General features: G+C 38.5%; 1 protein-coding gene across 1 annotated transcript in view; it reads right to left on the bottom strand.

Moving 5' to 3' along the window:
• Window positions 1–16,414, bottom strand: part of LOC139722530 (uncharacterized) — a 28,860-nt gene extending 12,446 nt beyond the window's left edge. The window contains exons 1-2 of the mRNA XM_071633817.1: window positions 16,245–16,414; window positions 3,338–3,517 (exon numbers count right to left, since the gene is read on the bottom strand). Coding sequence (XP_071489918.1) covers window positions 3,338–3,517; window positions 16,245–16,414 — 350 coding nt within the window. The remainder of the gene's footprint in view (window positions 1–3,337; window positions 3,518–16,244) is intronic.
• Between the last annotated feature and the right edge of the window lie 3,200 nt (window positions 16,415–19,614).

Below are 19,614 nucleotides of genomic sequence, written 5' to 3'. Positions count from 1 at the left end.
TTTCTCGCTTTTGTGTGGTTTCATCGGTGGCTAACTCAGCTCAATAGGGCAGACTTAAAAATCGTTAAGGGGGTAGGCGTTGTTAAGAGCGAATAAGAATGTTAAGTGGATGTTATTATCAATCTTGTTTTGTTGACCATGATTCACTGGAAAAGAGAACGAGGGTTTTGGGATTATGCTGAAGCACAGGATACTGGTATGAGCTACTAATTTTATTTGTTTTTGTTTTTCGTAAGTTACCTCCAAAACAGGATAGGCAGATGCAATAATTACAGATAAAAGCATATATGCGTTACCTATAATACTTATGGATGTCCTTTTCAAAGTTCGAAAATTGGTGCTTCACTGCTCAGAAATGGTATAATATGGTGAAAACCATGTAATCTAAACAGTTTGATACTCAAAATGAGAGAAGGGGAGGGAATGGGACACAAAACTCTATATGCATGTGTAGAATTCTGTGAGGGGGGAGGAAGCTCTATGGAGAGATCACTGAGCTCATATAAAACAGCACCCTCATTCTGGCAATTTTCGGAAAGAAAAATACACATTGAAATTTCTTAAAAAAAAGAAAAAAAGATCGAGGGTAAATCCGTAACGTAAAAATCTCCGGCCGCGTTGTTTCATGATTTTTGTTTCTCTTAAGTTTGTGCAACTTTTGAGACCAAATTCGCGACGCCCGGGTTAGCGGTTCCGAAATTACGCACTATTTTGTAAGTGCATGCCAGACTCAAAATTGCTCAAAAACGTGATTAATGTACAAATCCAATGCAAATTTTGTTATTCGTCAAAATACATAAATGTATTATTATTTTTACTTTTACTGTTTAAAATCCATTAATTTCATGTTGTTTATGAACAGTGTCGCCGAGGATTTCCATAAAACCATTAAAAACAGAAAGTCGAAAACGACGAAATACATACAGTGTAAGAAATTTTAAAACAATAGAATACATAAGAAAACATTTCGATACCGCAATTTTTTATGTACATTCAATAAGAATCCTAAAAAGAGTACCTAGACCAAAATTAGCAGTTTTGGATTTGTATTTACAGATTTAAAGCTATCATTTTTTAATTTCATGCATAAATTAGCATAATTAAGCATAATTAAATCAAAATTAATTTGAATAAATTGCGGAACAACCATTACCCATATTCAGTTTTGTGGATTACGTTGTTGGTGACGCGCGTGCCAATTTTCCTCGCGATCACGCGGTCAAAGACCAAGATCTTGGGGGGGGGAGCTGAATCAGCCCCCCCCCCCCCCCCGTCTTACTAAAGGCATCAAGATAGACCAGTCTTTTTAGGGTCAAGGAAATACTCTCAGTCTCTACTCGATATATCCAATAGATTTACCCACGATGAGACACAACAGCAAACACAATCATATCCACCCTTAATGGGTTTTTCCCCTTATCCATTGTCCGACAAAGCATTTGCAAGAGGAACACCGACAGCTACACGCACTAATCACAAAGATCGAGAGTCCTATACACGCACATTTTGGTGAAGACAGAGTGTAATTTACTCCTCGTCTGGCAAACCTATTTTGCAGCAAGTTGGCGTCAAAGTAGTTAATATAATCTCGTAGTGACACACAGTAATGTAACACTGTTAAGACTGTGGCACATAAATGCAGTTTTTTCTCATGCTTTTCAATTACTTTCTAAAGGCATTGCGATTGATTGCAAGTTACAGACTCAACACCAGCCGCTCATAAGACGCGAGAAGGGTGCATTTTGATCTCGAAAAAAAAACCCCTTTCTTGTTCATAATATACACTATGTATTGAGTGTAGAAGAGCTACATGCATTAATCTGCGCATGATGTCTCAAGCAGATTGCACCACTAACTCAATAATTCAATAATGATTGTATCGTTAAAAGCTGGAGAAATAAGTTCACATTTAAAGACGCCATATCGATAAAGGAAATTAAATGAGTATTTGCGAAGTATTTGAGAAGTAATTGAGAAGTATTTTCTCGCTGCGCACTGAACTTTTTGATTATTGATTCAGACAATGATTTCAACCAACATTATAGGTGGAGCTGGTGCATTGTTAATTCTGACTATTGTATCTCTTAATGTAATGATTTCTATTATTTCTCTCTTCTTATTATCGTTTTTATTATTACTATAAGATTATGATCATCATCATCATCACAATCATTGATATTATACTGTACGCATCGAAAATGATGTATAAGAGATACTCGGAATACAAACAAATTGTAATGCTTTGCAAAGATATTGTAGAAATACCTATATAAAATATCTAAAAGTAGAAAATGTGTCTTTTCATTGTAAAGTTTCAAACAAAGGATTAACATCCATCTTATCTCATTATTCTGTGGGGCAACCACTCCAAATCATCGAATATTAAAAAAATGAAATAGAAAATGGCTCCGTTGACAGAATAAATACATGGAAGAACGACTGTTAAGTAGCCTGATTGCTATGAGTGAAGCATCAGTAGTTTAAAACCTTATTTTCTATTACTCATAGCCATGCAAGCTGGCAACAAGCTGGCAATGATATAACAGTTTTTGCCATTTAGAGAGGATTTAAAAAGCCGTCGCGTCGGTTATGTGGTCGCGAACCTCTCGGTATGTAATCGCTTCTTCAATGGCCGTGTTATGAAATAAATCTAAATCCAGTAGTGAGAAAATCAGTAAATCAGGTTTATTATACTCCCATGTGATTATTACTCGACGAGATTTACAGGTCTGTGGTGGTGAGATATTGTTCCTGTCATGGCAACCAACGTAATAAAGAATGGATAAAGGACAAACATCAATCAGATAGATGACGACAGTTTATTCCCTGTATTGAGAGAGAGAGAGAACATGCAGTTAGTGTATTCTTTTATCGTAGAGGAAAGATGGATGAGGGTTAACTTACCAAGTGGTCCCTCGAAGATGATGAGGATGTTAATGACGTCATGCAGAGGAGATTGAACATAGAGCAGAAATGTTGTAAGATGGAGCTGTCTTGGTGGTAACACCGGTATATTCACAAGTATTGCCCTTTCGATTGTAACGATCCATTGGCTGAAAACATTTATGCGCGTTGGAAAACTTGAAAGTAACCTTTGCTAATAATTTGCCTGATCTCCGAACCGCTTTGATCTTTATAGTCCGAGATATCAGTGGTTTCAATGCGGTTTCACTAGAACGAAGAATCAACCCTGCATAGGTTTCGCCAAAGGTATTATTTTAATGCAACTGACAAACTTAAAACTTTGAGTTTTGATTTTCTTATTTCAAAAATATTTTCCAGTGGATCATCACATATCGAAAAAGGCCATGATCAGAACAGCCCCATCAAATCATACCTTGGATATGGATTGGCTCCCGAGCCGAAGTGACGATGTCCCTTTTCCACCGCTGGGGGCGGTTCACTCTTTGGTCTGTGGTCGTCAGGGAGATTGATCGGTCCCTCCCCCGCGTACTCGCGGGCGGTACCCCAGGGTACACGTGGATGTTTCTCCAGTGCATCTCGATAGTGTTGGTATCTATTAATGGAGAGGATTGGTAGTAATTTATGTACAGTATATCAACGTGAAGTTTAAAATGATTGTTTTCCTTTCTCTTTTCATACACTATGCAGCTATATTGATAACCACAGATTAATGAAATAGAACATAATTATCAAACGGCTAATATTTCTGAGTATACATTCTCTCTTTTACGAAGTTTGCAAATGCAAAAAACAACAGCAACAACAACTACGGTCATATCTCATTCTGTTTCCTCCGGGATAAAGATTTAATCTACTGTACCTTTAAAGGACAAGTTCACCTTCATAGACATATGGATTGAGTGAATGCAGCAACATTAACATATCAGTGAGAGTATGAGGAAAATTGGACAACCCGTTCAAAAGTTATAAAGTTTTGAAGTTTATGCTCAGTCACTGCTGGATGAGAAGACTACTTCAGCTTGTGATGTGACATGTGTAGAACAATATAAAGAAAAAAAATAAAGAAAAATCGACATATTTTTCACTTTTCTCGCATGATAAAGAACGCTTGACTTGCCTCTTTCAGAAGGCAGGGGGAATAATATTACTCTTAACATACACTGTACATCAGTGACAGGTTGAGGAAATGTACACTTTTTCAAAAAATTAAATTTTGTGAAATTCTCTTTATATTTTCCTTATATCGTTGTACGCATGTGACATCATACACTGTAGTAGTTTTCTCATCCAGCAGTGACTGCACAGATAATTTAAAAATTCATAACTTTTGAACGGATTGTCCGATTTCCTCCAAACTTTCACTAATGTGTTCTAATAATATTGCTGCATTCACTTAATCCACATGTATATGAAGGTGAACTTGTCCTTTAGGAAGTTGCATATTCGATTCCTGTAGGCAATGTGTCAACACAAAAAGTAGCTGCTTGAAATATAGTATACCTCCTTGCTCGGATACTGTCTATAGTACAAGATACCGTTTCAAGTTCGGGTTTGAATATACATGTAGTGACCACGCAGGGTCAAACTATGCTGTACAACGTTTGGAGTTTACGACGAAGTGGCGGAAGGGCACATGAATATTTCATTTTAAGTGAATTTGAGAGGTCTATATTCCCATGGTTATCATAGATAGTCGGAGCTCAATAAATATCAATGAGCTGTCGGCAGGTAACACATCACTTTCCCTTTGTAAATCAACGGGATCCAATGTCCCTTGCAAAGCATTATGGCGAAAACTTCGGAATCCTATCGATGTAACATGAAGAGCCTTCCATTTAATGCAGTTGTCACAGAGATACACTGTAACTATAAAACCTGGACCCGTTTGGTTGTTGCACTGCTCGGCTGTTGTCATAGAAACCACAATTTTACCGTTAATAGAATACGTGTGACGTCATAGTCATTGATCGCCATGGGAACTGGTTCTAACAACCTCACCCGTCCTGGCCCGAGTGTTTATGCGCGCACATGGTCCCACCCTGAGCTATAACAAAATGCTGTGACACAATTACAACCACTTCGGTACTCTTTACTATTGCAACCTGCATTATGCAGGTAGAATTCTGATTCCTAAAGTAGTACACGCACAAACTATGACAAAAAATATTATAACTGATATGACAATAAAGGAGATATCATGCAATCAGCTGTACGCATTTTGATTTGTCTCTATGGTAATTGTATAACTGCTACAAGTTACTACCTTTGGTGGTAAGTGGGTCACGAGTCCATAAGATGTTCAATTTAAGAAGAGAAATATCTGATTCACTAATCACATAATAAATGATTAGAGTGACAAGTCACAATTGATTTTGCTCATACTGATATTTGCGTTTGAGTGCATTGAACACACCGTCCTTTTGTGTTTTGAAAGGAATATACTGCAGTATACATTATTACTTCAATTAACAATGTTACAGAATGACTATTGTTTAGTCAGCTGCACCTGACTTATGGAACAATCTACCACATGCATAATTAGTGTCAAGCTTTCTGGCTTTGCTGAACAATTTAGTCGTCTTTGTCATTTGTTTACATGCTGATAATTTCATGACCCATATATCCCCAGTTCAGTCCTTCTCTTGTATTTCTCGCCTTTCTAATCTTTTGTTCTATATTTTTCCTTTCCTTCCCTTTTCCAGGAGGTGTAGCAGTATTTGAAACGTACAGTCATGCTTTACTGCAAGACATATCCTCAGTTCTTCATCATCCATTACTATATTTACTCTTTTCAGACAAATACCCTTCAGTTTCACCCGTGGTTACTATCGAATTGTCCGATCAAATTACGTTAATTGAAATGAACGGTCACTCGGGCTATTCGTATCTATGTCCAAAGTTCAAGTACTTTTAAAGCATCAAGCTACAACACGAAACTCAAGTTCGCTGTCGTTGTCGATACAGGCCTTAAACAATTACGATACTTAAAACAACTTATACATGTATAGAAGTACACTACCTATGTAGCAAATACATATAACAATGTATTTAAGTTTGTAAAAACGCGCATTAAGATGTGAAACAGAAGGAATTCTCTTTTCAAAGTAATCTAAAGTTATCCAGTGCAAATCAGGCAGTGCTTTTAACTATACTCTACTTTGCGAATGTCGAATTGACTGTGGCAAAGATAACCTTCTACAATTTTGCAAATCAATCAAATCTTGTGTTGTCATGGTTCCCTGTTTTTCTTATACTTTTAATTTTCAGTATCCTATCTTCCGCTTTCATATAGTTCTCATTTGACGACGAATTATGCCGGCATCAATTAACCCTTTATAGACAAAGAGTAGATATGATAAACTCGGTCAGTTTCAAATGAATCTTGGGGATATACTCGTTTGAGATGTACGACTACTCTGCATGTATAGCTTTATCATTTGGCTGATGGAATAACCTTAAATTCACTAAGCATAAATCAAGAAAGGAGTCACTCATCACATATTGATGCCGGAAGAAAATAGAAACATGTATGAACCTCTATAAATCATAGTCCTGAACATGCGTTATGCCGATACTGTATTCCGTGTGTGTGGCATGTACGTATAAGCATCACGTTGACTCCTTCTATGTGAACAAGGCATATCATAGCTTGTGTTTACAACCCTATTTGCTCCTCAAAGTGAGATTACTCTTTTCTTACTAGGGATAGCGTTAGCCTTTTTATTACTATCTTAGAAGACAAAGGGTGTGAGGGTTCTAAGGCCAGTCTCATACCACGAAGAGTACCCATTGTAGCAGCTGAAAAGAACTCGGAGCAAACGCCTATGGCGGATTTTTTGTAAGGCATCATCCTTTTGAATCGAGAGTTGGGACAAAAGAGGGGTGTTTTGCCTTCGCGAGAGGCTTAAAGTCGACTTGTTAGAGTCTTGTAAGCAGAGCTGTCTATGAAGGTGGCACTTGCACAAACAATCTGAAGAATATCTATGATATATACAGGGTAACAAACCAAGACGACGACCTTAACACTGCTGAACAAGCGCAGTTTTTAGAAACCCACCGAAACTGACAATCGTTGCATATTACTTGTAAACAGTAAACAGTTACATTTTCTTTTGGTTTTAATGTGACACTATTCTGTTCATTGATAAACTAGTTGATGAGAACATACCTTAATCCTAAAGTCATGGAACTATAAACATACTGTATATCATCAAAGCCGTGTAAGACAATCAAATGTGTCATTTGTTCTTTGAATTGGTATTAAAGATTTCATTCGTGCCACGTCCTCTTGGTCGTTTTTATACTCCATATTTGCTTGTGTCGATTAGAAACACTCATTAGGGTACAGATGTATAATGCTGCACCCTACAACTATTTCAAATGTGACATCGCATATTAAAGAGCACGGCAGTCACCCTCCAAACAGTTTGCAGTGGTTTTTAGCACCCCGAGTAAGCTCAGTGATTGAAATATATAGACGAAATTTGTAGTGATGACAATGTACAGCACAAGATTTACAGTAACCCCCCCCCCCCCCCCCCGCAAGATCAGTTAACCAGACTTTAGCATTCAGATATTGGAGGATCGTCACCCGATTCTCACAATGGATCAAACAGTAAAGTGTGGATGATTACCGCCATCTTTAAAGTACAATTGTATTTTTTTTTTTGGCACGCTGTCGATGAGATGAATAACACTTTGTTCTATGTCTTCTGAGTAAAATAAACACAGCCTGTATGTGTGTTATGTGTTGTATTTTTTTTGGGCTATACATTCTCAACCAGCATTAAACCATTTTTAACTTTCTTGAAGAGCGATTGGAAAAGTAAATACAATTATGTTATTTTCGTCAGACTGTCTGAACTATTGACATTTGATTAGTTGTCTACCGTCATTGATATTGTAAGACCTGTCATGTTTTTGGATGCAGTTTGATTTTGCTGAGCAAACAAACTGCACTGTACTCTTAGCATCACCACTGTAAAACCAGCAGACACACTCGAATTCCATTATTTGGTCATCGAGTCTTTGTGATCCATCCTTATTTGCTTTCGGCCATAAATCGCTTTGCAACCTTGCTAAGAGCACTTTATCGATCTCTTCATCGCAAGTGAACATTGCAGGAGGATACATCCAGAACTCAGCTTATGCGATAGAGATGTCTTGGACACAAGAAAGTGATTATCTAATGTTTATATTTACCTTACCCCTAAGGGATCAAGAACCAATATTTGAATTTCTTTGTCTCCGAACAAACAGTCTTATTTGGACGATAAAATACAGATGATGCTCTAGAAAATCTTTACCGGACGACTTTGGAATCGCGGCAACCTGTGTCACTCATTCCTCAACAAACAGAAACAGAGGACGATTCCTTAAAACAGAAGCTGTCGTGAAGACGTTCCCCTCTGCATTTTTTTTTCTCGACAACCTTGCCTTTGCCAGCGTTCAGCTGTGCTTCCATGCGATGTCCACTTTTTGATTGATGCGATGTCGTATCAGTCTACCGTTTTTCTCATCTTACTTCTAAATATGTAATAGTAGTAGACATTCGCAATTTCAAACGGTGCAATGGGGAATATCGTTTACAACTCGAAATCCATTACAAAGCTTACATGTACAAAATCATACGAAACAATATGCGCTTTATGACTGTTCTGAAATATTCAAGAACTGATATGATTACCATCATCAGCATTAAGCTTCATCACAAGGGTATTTTAGTGAAAGTTATCTTCAAGGAACAGCTCAAAAAAAGTGATACTCAGAAGTTTCTTTTAATTTTTTTTTTTCGGGGACATTGCTTACCTGTAAAAAATAAATGAAAGGCTAATAATACAATGTCGATGGCTGTGAACGTCATGTACAAATGTCTACTTTGAACTGCGAAACAAACAAGATTGCATTGATTTTGTCATCGAACCGATACTTCCATAACATTGAACAATAATGAAACAAACAAATCATTGCAATGGCAGAACCTTCGATAAATTGATTTAAGAGATCACACAGGCATCGAGCCTACATTCCTGGCAGTTCATCAAGTGATTAACAAAACACATATCGAGAAAATACATTAAAATAAGAATATCAACGAGAGCAAAACAGGATTATGTGCCCTATAACATTAAAGACATGTAAGATACATAACATTATGCATTAAAACAATTGTGTCCGTGAAATACTTAAACAATCTCTATTTTCATTAATGTTTGTAACTGTCTTCCAAGATTGACTGGTACCTTCTGAATCAAGTGATAAACTGATGGCAAACGAGATGTAATGTCTCCTAATGTTTCTTTACCTTTGAATCAAGCGAGTGCATGCCTTTGAATCAATCAACTATGAAAACTGCATGTCAAATTGAGTTGTTAGACGTTAAGAATACTCGATAGATTTTAGTCAAGTCTAATCATCTTCCTAAGACAATGATTTTACTTTGTTTCATGCAGCAGTAAATTAAGGCACAAAGTTCATTGATTTGGTGCTCTCAAGACACAAACTCATGTGATATCCTCCAATCGACATAATAAAAAATGACATCCAGCTGATCGCATTCTGATCAAACTCATAACGTATTTCTTTATTCTTGACTGGTTTATTAGCGTCTGTACCATGCATATGTATTGTTACGGTCCCAGAGTTAGGCAAATTGGGACTCCACTTGAAAGTTGGTAGGACAAGTCTTATGGGCGGACACATTAACTGAGAACATTGTTTGTATCTGTGGTTCTTCCTTTCCCCTTACCACGGACGAGCCCCCTAGAGTTTATCACCCCCAAGTAGACTCCCTGTCCCCAGACCAGACCACAAATGGTCATTGGTAACGGTCACTGTAGAAGACAGTCATTGTATACAAGAAGGTGATGAATGATGCTTTGATGTTGTAAGAAATTAAGAGTGAGTGTTGAGTATATCTTGGGACGCTGACTGGAGTAAAAGGCAGTCTTGGAATGAGCACTGGCGTGTCATAGTCATGTAATCTTGCGAGCTCGAATAAAAGACTACTTTTGAGACATGAACCATCGGAATGACTGGTTGCCTGGTTTCTTCTTGTGTACGTCCTTTAGAGTTTAACTCTGTCTTGGGTACCAACTCGGCGGTCCCAACAATGGTGGCAGCGGTAAAGCAGTGATTATTTAATTTCGGGAAGACGCCATATCGAAGCGACATGGCAAGTTTGCATGTTGTGAGGAAGGGAGGAGCTAGGACAAGGCAATAGCCGGCGACTTGCTTGAACTATGATTACCAGTATGAGATTTGCTAAATAACTCTCAACTCAAGGACATTGAACACGATGAAGGCCCTAACTCTCATACTGTTGATGGCATCAGTAGCTCTTGTAGCAGCCCATGCCCACAAGCGAATGAAATTATCGGAAAAAGGATCAATGGTTATCGCAAGTGTTTTCTGTGACACTGTGATCAGAGAAAAGGAGATGGGGAGACATGGCCTTCTTGGGAAAACATTACCAAAGTCAACACAGAACTCTTCCTCTCTTGGAAGTCATTTGAAAGCATTTGGATACGATGGTAGCAAATTCAACTTCGTCATCAAGGATTTCATGATCCAAGGCGAGGACGTCAGTCATGGAGATAGCACTGATGGAGGCAAGGTAGTGGCGACGGGTTCGATGATGACAACAACTTCTGCTGAGCTACTTCAAGTCGGGTTGCTGAGTATGGCAGGCGCTGGCAGGAACATGGACGGATCATATCATAACTTCGTCATCGCGACTAAGGATACATCTTTGTTGGACAGGGAGCACATCATCGGATAGACCCGGCACATATCACCATGGCAACGAGACGGCAGCGACCATATATGACCATCCACATGACTAGCGACTATGAGTGCGACAGAGAATCAAGACAGCTAAGAATCGAACACTGGGGCCAAGAATATACCTCATACAGGCACATGAAGGTCTAACATTGGACTCGGGAACTGGTATTGTATGTGCTCATTCTCCGTCAATTATTGTTTTGACCAAAAAGTTATTGTCATTATGTTTCACATCATTAGACACTCAACCCTGGTTTTGTAGCTTAACTGCACACATATCTTTAATGCAAGCAAACATTTGTGGAGTTCCTTTCGTTCTATGACTGTGTGCTATTGTCAGTTTATGTTAGTTTTCGATATTCTGTAGAAACTGCATGAAAGATTTTGCGCATAAGGTTAACAATGAAAAATGGTAAAATCGGCACGATGAAGATGAAATTGAAACCCACTTGTCAGGGTTGTCAATAAGATGATGATGAAGGTGCCTAAAATGAAGAATAAGAGGAATAATTCAATGATGCGCATTGTTGTTCAGATGTGTATGTTGTTAGTGGTAACTTGCCCTGCGACTCCGACAAAGTCGCCATAGCTGAAATTTTCAGGCAGCAATGATCCAACTTGTAACAGCATACATATAGGAATATAGCGACAGTTTATCGAAAACATAGCGAGAGGAGTGTTTACACAGTTTAAGTGGAGGGTAAGTCTTTCATGTCGATCACACAAAACTCTGGAAGATACGCATTAATCGATCACCGTTGATCACGGTTTGGCAATAGTTGAAAACTTTTCCCGATTTTTAACGAATTTTGTGGGTGTAAAGAGGCTATATTGCCCTGCGTCTCAGAAAAAGACGTCTCGCTGGATTGAATTTCAGGCAGCAATTGGTCCCTGGTCGTACGAAATTTGTTAGATAGTGGCCGAAGTTGCTTTATTTGTCGTAACACGTAAACTGAACGATTTGTTACTAGAAAGATAAATGTTCAGCTGTTTGTGATTAGACAGATTAAGTCTCAGCCAAAAGTGGTTCACCACGATAGATTGAAGCCGTACCTTAGCAATAACTTTCCAGATTGGGTTCCCAAAGTACAAGTACACGTAGAGGTTCGCATAGTATTTCATTTGACTTAAGCTTATATTTGTGTGTATACTTGTAAATAGAGTTAAGATTATCAGTCGGCTCTGATAAACAACATTTTAACCTTGTTTTAGCTTAGATCATGCCAAAGTACTGCAGAAAGACTATGAGTGATGGAGAACTGTAAGGAGAATTAACACGTTGGTTTTATTGGCTCTCCCTCCCTTCGCCCACTGCACACATTTTTTTCTCTCTCTCAGTCAATGGACTGCAAAGGGTCACAGGGGCCATGGCAAATGTTTTACGATGTTTGGAGGATTTCTCTTTTTTTTTCTTTCTTTCTGCCGCCTCTGATTGTTGTGACTGGCCATTATCGTTGCGTTATGTGATTGTGGACGCTGTAAGAATGCATTTTTGTTTACTGCGTGATTAATGTCTTTTCGGTGACTAAGATACTGTAGTAGTATCGTAGTCATGATCGCTGTATGTGCCATGAGAACAGTAAGTCCTGTTCAAAATGTTTGTTGTGTAATTTTTTTTTATTACCTACAGCCAATAAGCGATGTATAATTCATGAGCCTACAGGAAAACGAACATGTATCCATTTTTTTTTTGCTTTTGTTGTTGTTGAGGCAGTCTTTTCCCTTCTCTTCCCCCTTCCTCCCCCTTTCTATTTCTACTTCTGTCTCCCCCATTCTCTATGTATTTCTTCACCTCGCTCATTAGCTGTGCCATTTTTTTCGCATTGTGATTATATGAATGTAATTTGACGTTTTTACCAATGCTGTGTTGTATGTTAAAAGAAATCGTTTTGCCTTTGTTTGATTGTCCATCTTGTAAAATGGATGGTCCATTTTGTTTGATTTTCCATCTCGTAAAATGGATGGTACAGGCATTCTAGTTTACAAACCCTGATGGAGGTGCTCCGTATTGTGTATTACTATAAGTACAGTCTTTTCTTTTAATTGTTTTTATTGCAAAGACGCTGCTCCCTTCCTTTCCTCCGATTTTTTAATGTATCCTTCACCAATTCATCTCACTCTGTTTGTATTTCTATCTCTCGTTCAGTTCTTCCACTTCTTTGCTCTCTTTGCTGTAAACCATCCTTTTTTTATTGTAGCAGCACTAGTATAATTTGCTGATGTGTTTCATTTTGTTTTAGCTTGGGCACGAGCATTGTTACAGTGTAGAGTTACTCGTTTTGTTGATGTACATACAAACTGTTGTTACTGATGCGCATGACACATGTTGGATACTTGGAGTTTTTATTTCGGAGAAATGGGTTTCCTCTTTAATTTTACTGCTCAGTTCCCTCCGCTTCTCTCCCTTCCTTTCCTCTAGCTCCCCTCCTCTGTTTCTCTCTCTCCTGTTCCTTTCTCGATGTTTTTCCTCTATTGAGCATTTGATTAGTCCACAAGGGGTGCGTTCACTGACCAATCAGATTAGCTAATTCCACTCTCCTTGGCATGAGCCTGCACAGTATAGGAGGTTACATGAGGTCAGACTTGAGGCATGTGCCTGCTTCATAAATTTGGGAAAGATAACTCTGAGATGTATTTTGACAATGTCCAGCTACATAATTCCGTCATCTGCAGGGTTTGTGCCCGACTTCTGGTCTGAGTAATAGATAAGGAATTCTAGTAGGCGGGTGACCATAGACGGTCGGCACCTGTCTGCACTGTCTATCATGCATTTGGTGTGGTCATTATTATGTTGTTTTTAAAGTGATTTTGTTTCCTGTCTCCAATAGGGGAGATGCACTTCCGTGCCATTTTTTTTTCTTCAGCCGGTGTTAGTGCTCTTTGTTTCATTTTCCAGTTTGTTGTTAAATATCATGAAGTGTGAGTATGTGTAAGCTTATACATGTACGTAGAATAGTTAGTATAGATTTTCGTATCTGTTGTCAGAGTTAGCATAGATTTTTATGAAACATATGTCTCTCTTGTATTGGGGTCATTGTGTCTCGACTTCTTTTCTGTTCCCTTTTTTTCAAAACTTTTTGGAGTAGGTTCGTCAATGTTTAAAAAAAAACAAACATATTTCGTTATGATTTGACATTTATTTACAATTTCATTTAATTGGAAGGTTCTTTGGGGTCAAAAATTTGATGTATCGTTAACACATTTCTCTCTCGCATTCTGGTATTGCGGACAATACCTCTTTTTCAAAGGGGGGAAGAGTGTTACGGTCCCAGAGTTAGGCAAATTGGGACTCCACTTGAAAGTTGGTAGGACAAGTCTTATGGGCGGACACATTAACTGAGAACATTGTTTGTATCTGTGGTTCTTCCTTTCCCCTTACCACGGACGAGCCCCCTAGAGTTTATCACCCCCAAGTAGACTCCCTGTCCCCAGACCAGACCACAAATGGTCATTGGTAACGGTCACTGTAGAAGACAGTCATTGTATACAAGAAGGTGATGAATGATGCTTTGATGTTGTAAGAAATTAAGAGTGAGTGTTGAGTATATCTTGGGACGCTGACTGGAGTAAAAGGCAGTCTTGGAATGAGCACTGGCGTGTCATAGTCATGTAATCTTGCGAGCTCGAATAAAAGACTACTTTTGAGACATGAACCATCGGAATGACTGGTTGCCTGGTTTCTTCTTGTGTACGTCCTTTAGAGTTTAACTCTGTCTTGGGTACCAACTCGGCGGTCCCAACAGTATGTACAGTTGTTGGCATAGTGCTATAGCGTTTAGCATTCACGAAAATATCATAACGGATAAAAAAAGTGAGTCACTTAATAACCATGTATGCATTTTAAGTTATTTTTCTTTTATAATGCGAAAATGTGTCTGGCAAGAACAGTCAATCGTGTGGCAATAATCAATGCCGTGAATTACCAAAGTAAATGATTCAAGTTGTACTTGTGCTTAAAATGCATTCTGTAAGTGTGTATGAATATTTGTGTGTGTGTGGGGGGGGGGGGTGCACAATCCCATTCCAAGCGACATATCTCATTTAATTAAAAATGATTGTTCAGGTCTTGCAAATTTCTATATATTCTGTGCCTTCCAAACTACACTGGATAGACGCTTTCAATTAGTTATGAATCGAAATTGTAATCCATCCTTCATTCTGTCATATAGCGTATCGCCATGACAACCCATCCACGGTAGAGCCAACACAACAACCATGCCTGACTGATCGTATCCTTGGCGTAACCGGATCGTGGCAAGCAGTGTATGGTTCCCACGCTAAATGACTTTATAGCTTTTCACAGTATCATATTAATAATAGATTGCGAAAGAACATTAAGCCGATCTGAGCTGATGACTCTGGACCTTCTGTATTGTATGCGCTTATAACAGGATTTCTCTCTTCATTTTCTTCTCTTTATTATGCTCTGTGCACATACTAGAAACTTAATGTCATAAATCGTCGGAAATATCAATGTGTGGTCATATAGAATCGACAAGAACAGACATATAACGTTCCATTACTTGCTGCATATTGTTTGACTATAAGTGCATCAAGAAAGTTTCAAGTCATATGGTCCCCAAATAAAGTATATTATGTTAATGCTGAATACATTTGCAATACAAGGGTGAAGGTATAAGATATATAAATAGAACATATGCGACATGGACAGCTATTCGTCTCAGCTCAAACACCTCGAAGTGCCATAAACGATGTATTCCTAGAGGTTACCAAAGGTACATTTGTACAAACAGAGTTCAACGGTAAAACCCATGCTAGATGATATGAAATGACGAATACGCTCATTTTCTGTCGAATCAAATGATGGGTAAGATTAACTTCAACTTGTTCCTAGCTGTTTCCGGAATTTTAGTTATTCAAAATAAATGTTATTTAAAATGTTATCGTGAACAGCTTCCTTTCAATGCCGCATTATACTTTCAGATCATTCTAATGGGAAACACATAGACAAGTTGTTGTTGTTGTTGTTTTCTCGTACGAAAAAAAAAATCTTGCAATTACTATATTGGCCCTGGCACAATCGAAAATGCAATGCTAACGTAGAATGGTCCAGTAGAAATATCCGCTTAGTTTTCTGCTTAATATGCTACAACTTCAGATTCATTCATCAGCTGTAGCAACCTGTTCCGATAAATTGTTTTGCTCTACTTTTACACCATTATTGTGGCAATAAACTTGAATCGTGCTTGGTCTTTTTTCCTCTATGAGAAAATTGAGTGTACACACCATAACAATGACTCACATTTGTCAACAGCGATGAAAATAGATAAAAGCCATATCACTCAAACAGTTTGTCTCGCTGTGAACAATGGCACCAGCTACTCTCAGTATGACAATTCATGTACGTATCCATGCCATCGTCACGCCAAGCAGACGATCGATCAAAAAAAAAATGTAATGGAGGAAATACCGCCACGAAATGGCGGATTGCACTGGAGACTCTTGCGTCGGTCTCTTGTAGTGACAATGCGATATTGAAGTCATGTGATGGTTATATGGTTTATTTTTCTTACCTGCTGCTTGATACGGTCGATCTTTGTGGCACTTGGAAGGGTGAGAAGAGCTCGCTGGACTGAAACTTTCTGGAGAGTGTATCGAGACCCTGCGCTTCCCGGTAGTAGTGGGATAGCCCCAGCGGGCCCGCGGAGGCTGGGTTCGTCATGCTTATCGCGGCGGTGGCCATTTTCAGTTCCGTGTATAATTAGTCACTTTCTCAAATGATATTTTGTTATCTACTAAATGTCACTCATACGCTCGCCGTTTTGAGAGTACTCTAATAGCCAGCAGAGACAGCTATGAGTATGCCATAGTCAGGGCTCCAGAGATTAGTAGAATCCCGAACCAGACTTACAGCATTCACAAATCGACGAGATACAAAACAGGTTTCCAAATCTTACGATGGAAAGAGACTTTAGATGGAATTGATGAATTGCTAGTGTAAAGAAAAATGAATTAAAATGCTTTCCCACTAATGATCAGTGCAGTGGTCCAGAGATGAACTCCGTTTGCAAGATATGGCAATGGCAATCCAGTGATCCAACGAAATAATACGAAGTAATCCGAAACCACATCAATCATTAATACATCTCTTTGGGTAGGAGATGAAAATTCCTTCACCGATACTGGAATAAGGCACAAACAGATATAAATCCGAAGATGTGAGACTGTAACACCTTAGGTCCAACGGTTCTGTCAACCGGTGAAATGGTCGTCTGTCATAGATATGGCCTTGCCGTGCTATATCGGTATGGTTACATCCAAGTGCAGCAGACAGTCAACACACCTAACCGAATTGTATCACCATGTGATGCGGCTCGCGTGGAGTACACCTGTCTGTGTAACGGATTGAGCGAGAAATACACACACACCTCAGTGGGGGATAGCCGAGCTCGGGTTCTAAACATACGGGAACGCTCGTCACCAGGGTAACCAGACGCCTTGCGGGGAGCGATGCGATGAACTGCGTGTGTCGTTCACATAGTGGAAACGCCGTGCATCGCCGCGGCGATCGAACGCAGTCTATTGATCGAAGTTGCTGGGTTGGAAAACATTAAATGAAGAGGTAAAAGGTGATTCGCCGATGCGGAACTGCGTGAAAGGGTAGACAAGATAGGAAGTGTGTACCTCCGAGGCCGTCGTTATAGAGATGGGATTAATGAGCGGGGATTTGTTTTGTGACTGACATTCATTAAAAAAACACGTGTATCAAGGTCATGTTTGGGGTCGTTGCATGAAGATGACAACAATCTCGCAAGCACAAAATGCTCGTGCTTTATGACGTATAGAGCAATTACTTTCCAATGAGCTTCCATTCAAGATAGGTTTAAGTATAAATTAAGCATAAAATATCATTCGTACTCCTAGGAATGCAATGCAGTGAACACAATAGTGTCAGCGAATTGCAACTTACATACATCAGTGTCATATCATTATGAATTATTTTAGTGTCACATGATTGCAAATTGCAATCATTACATTAATAATAAAACTCATTATGATAGTGATGATGACAAGGATGATGATAAATACAAGAATGTAATTCTACTTTTACAATACTGTTACTACTGCCAATACAATAGCAATAAGGATGCAGTAGTATTGATAATAGTCTTAAAGATTTAACTTATAAATGAACGAACGTGGCCTATCATATTACAAATCGTCACATTTTTCAACATACATCTGACTGAAGAAAAAGGTCTTACAATATTCCAAATCCTAGTATATCAAGATAATGCAAAAGTTTTTAGTATAATGAGTCAAGGAATAAGGACGCAGGTAAGTTAGTGACTTGAAAGTGACTTCAAAGATGAGAATTTCACTATTCTGTTGCCAAGAATTTGCACGCAAAACCCCACCCATCGTGCTGCTAACCTGTTGTGTGCACAGGTCCACCATCAAATTCAGGAACAGCTTCTGCTGCCACTAACGATGGAGCCATATAAATCCATGCCTCCTGCATGGCATTAGGCTTTGGCTTTGTTTCCCTGTGGAACTCTCCAACCACACCCAAAGTTGACTCCCTAGCCCTTTCTAAAATGAGTGTTCTATGCATGCTACTTTTTAAGTGTGTATGAGGCAAGACACTTGTGCTGCTGATGATTTTCTGTGCTAATCGGCACTCAAAGGAACGATATAGTTTTGGTTGAGATTGGGCTTCATGTTTCCAACATTTTTGTGATTCAATCCTCAAGGAGGATTTCAAAGTTTTTTTGTTTTTTTTTAATAAAAATTGGTTTTGAAATGGATGAGATTCCCCCCCCCAAAAAAAAGGGAACCTAACAAAAGATGGAACCCACCTTTCAATGGAATTACTTGTTTTACCTTTTTCTTTTGATATCTCAGCCACTTCAAAACGGATTTTCATCAAATACCCATCGAATTCCTCTTAGAATTATATGCTCTTAAACATTTCACAAGTGGTTTCTAATTATCTTGCAAAAAGTTGAAAGCTGAATCCCAATCTCAATTAAAAACTATCCCATCCCTATAACAGAACAACTGTTACTCTTGGGTTCTTGTATCTTACCACCCATCCACAAGTCGTGCTCAGTGCAAGATTTTATCTTTTATCAGCTCCACAGGTAACATCGTATACAACAAATTGAAGACATGTGCTTATGTACAGACATGTAGGGTGTAATGTCGGACATGCACTTGAAATCAGCACCTGAATATAGACTAGAACAATTCCATGAAGGCAATAGCTAATGCCTACAGAAAGTTCATTTGCATGATACCAGCGTTTTCCCACCCCCAAATAAAAAATCAGACAAAGCTCGAAAGTGATGAACTTGACATGGACACACTTTGATGAAGTTTTGATAAAGAAACGCAAGTTGCAGCTCTAAATAGACGCTAAAGAATTGATTAAAATCTGAAAAAAAAAATCAGTGAAGGAGTGACGAAAATTAATGTTAGATTGTTGTTATTTCTTTTTAATTCGTTATATCCCTAGTTTCCTTGTAAGATGTGAAACGCGTTGTGGACATTTTTGTTGTTGTTGCACTATTTGTTATGCTAGAATTCTCTTGTGATAGAGATAATCTTCTCTGGAGTCAAGATGTACTGCCAATTGTATTGTTAGCAACTTCTTGAAGTTGGGCCGTGTGAAAACAGGGGATTCAGAAGAAAATTAAATTTCCAATAAAATCCCATGTGCGAAATGAAAGGAAAATTGAAAATAGAACCCTCTGGTTGAATTCCTTTTCTCGACATGTTTGTAAAAAATGTAAATCAGCAGTTTTACGATCTTACAAAATGTAGTTTGTACAGAGGGTAGACAAATTGAAACAAACACACAAACAAAAAACTCATATCTCTACACCCCCTGCTTAATAATCTCTTGCTGTCTGCTCCGAAACAGAATTGCGAAATATCGAT

This window comes from Diadema antillarum, unplaced genomic scaffold (genome assembly GCF_040938485.1).
Source record: "Diadema antillarum isolate AM-2024a unplaced genomic scaffold, OU_Dant_1.0 scf00000167, whole genome shotgun sequence".
Lineage (NCBI taxonomy): Eukaryota > Metazoa > Echinodermata > Echinoidea > Diadematoida > Diadematidae > Diadema > Diadema antillarum.
This window is presented reverse-complemented; position numbering and strand designations above follow the sequence as displayed.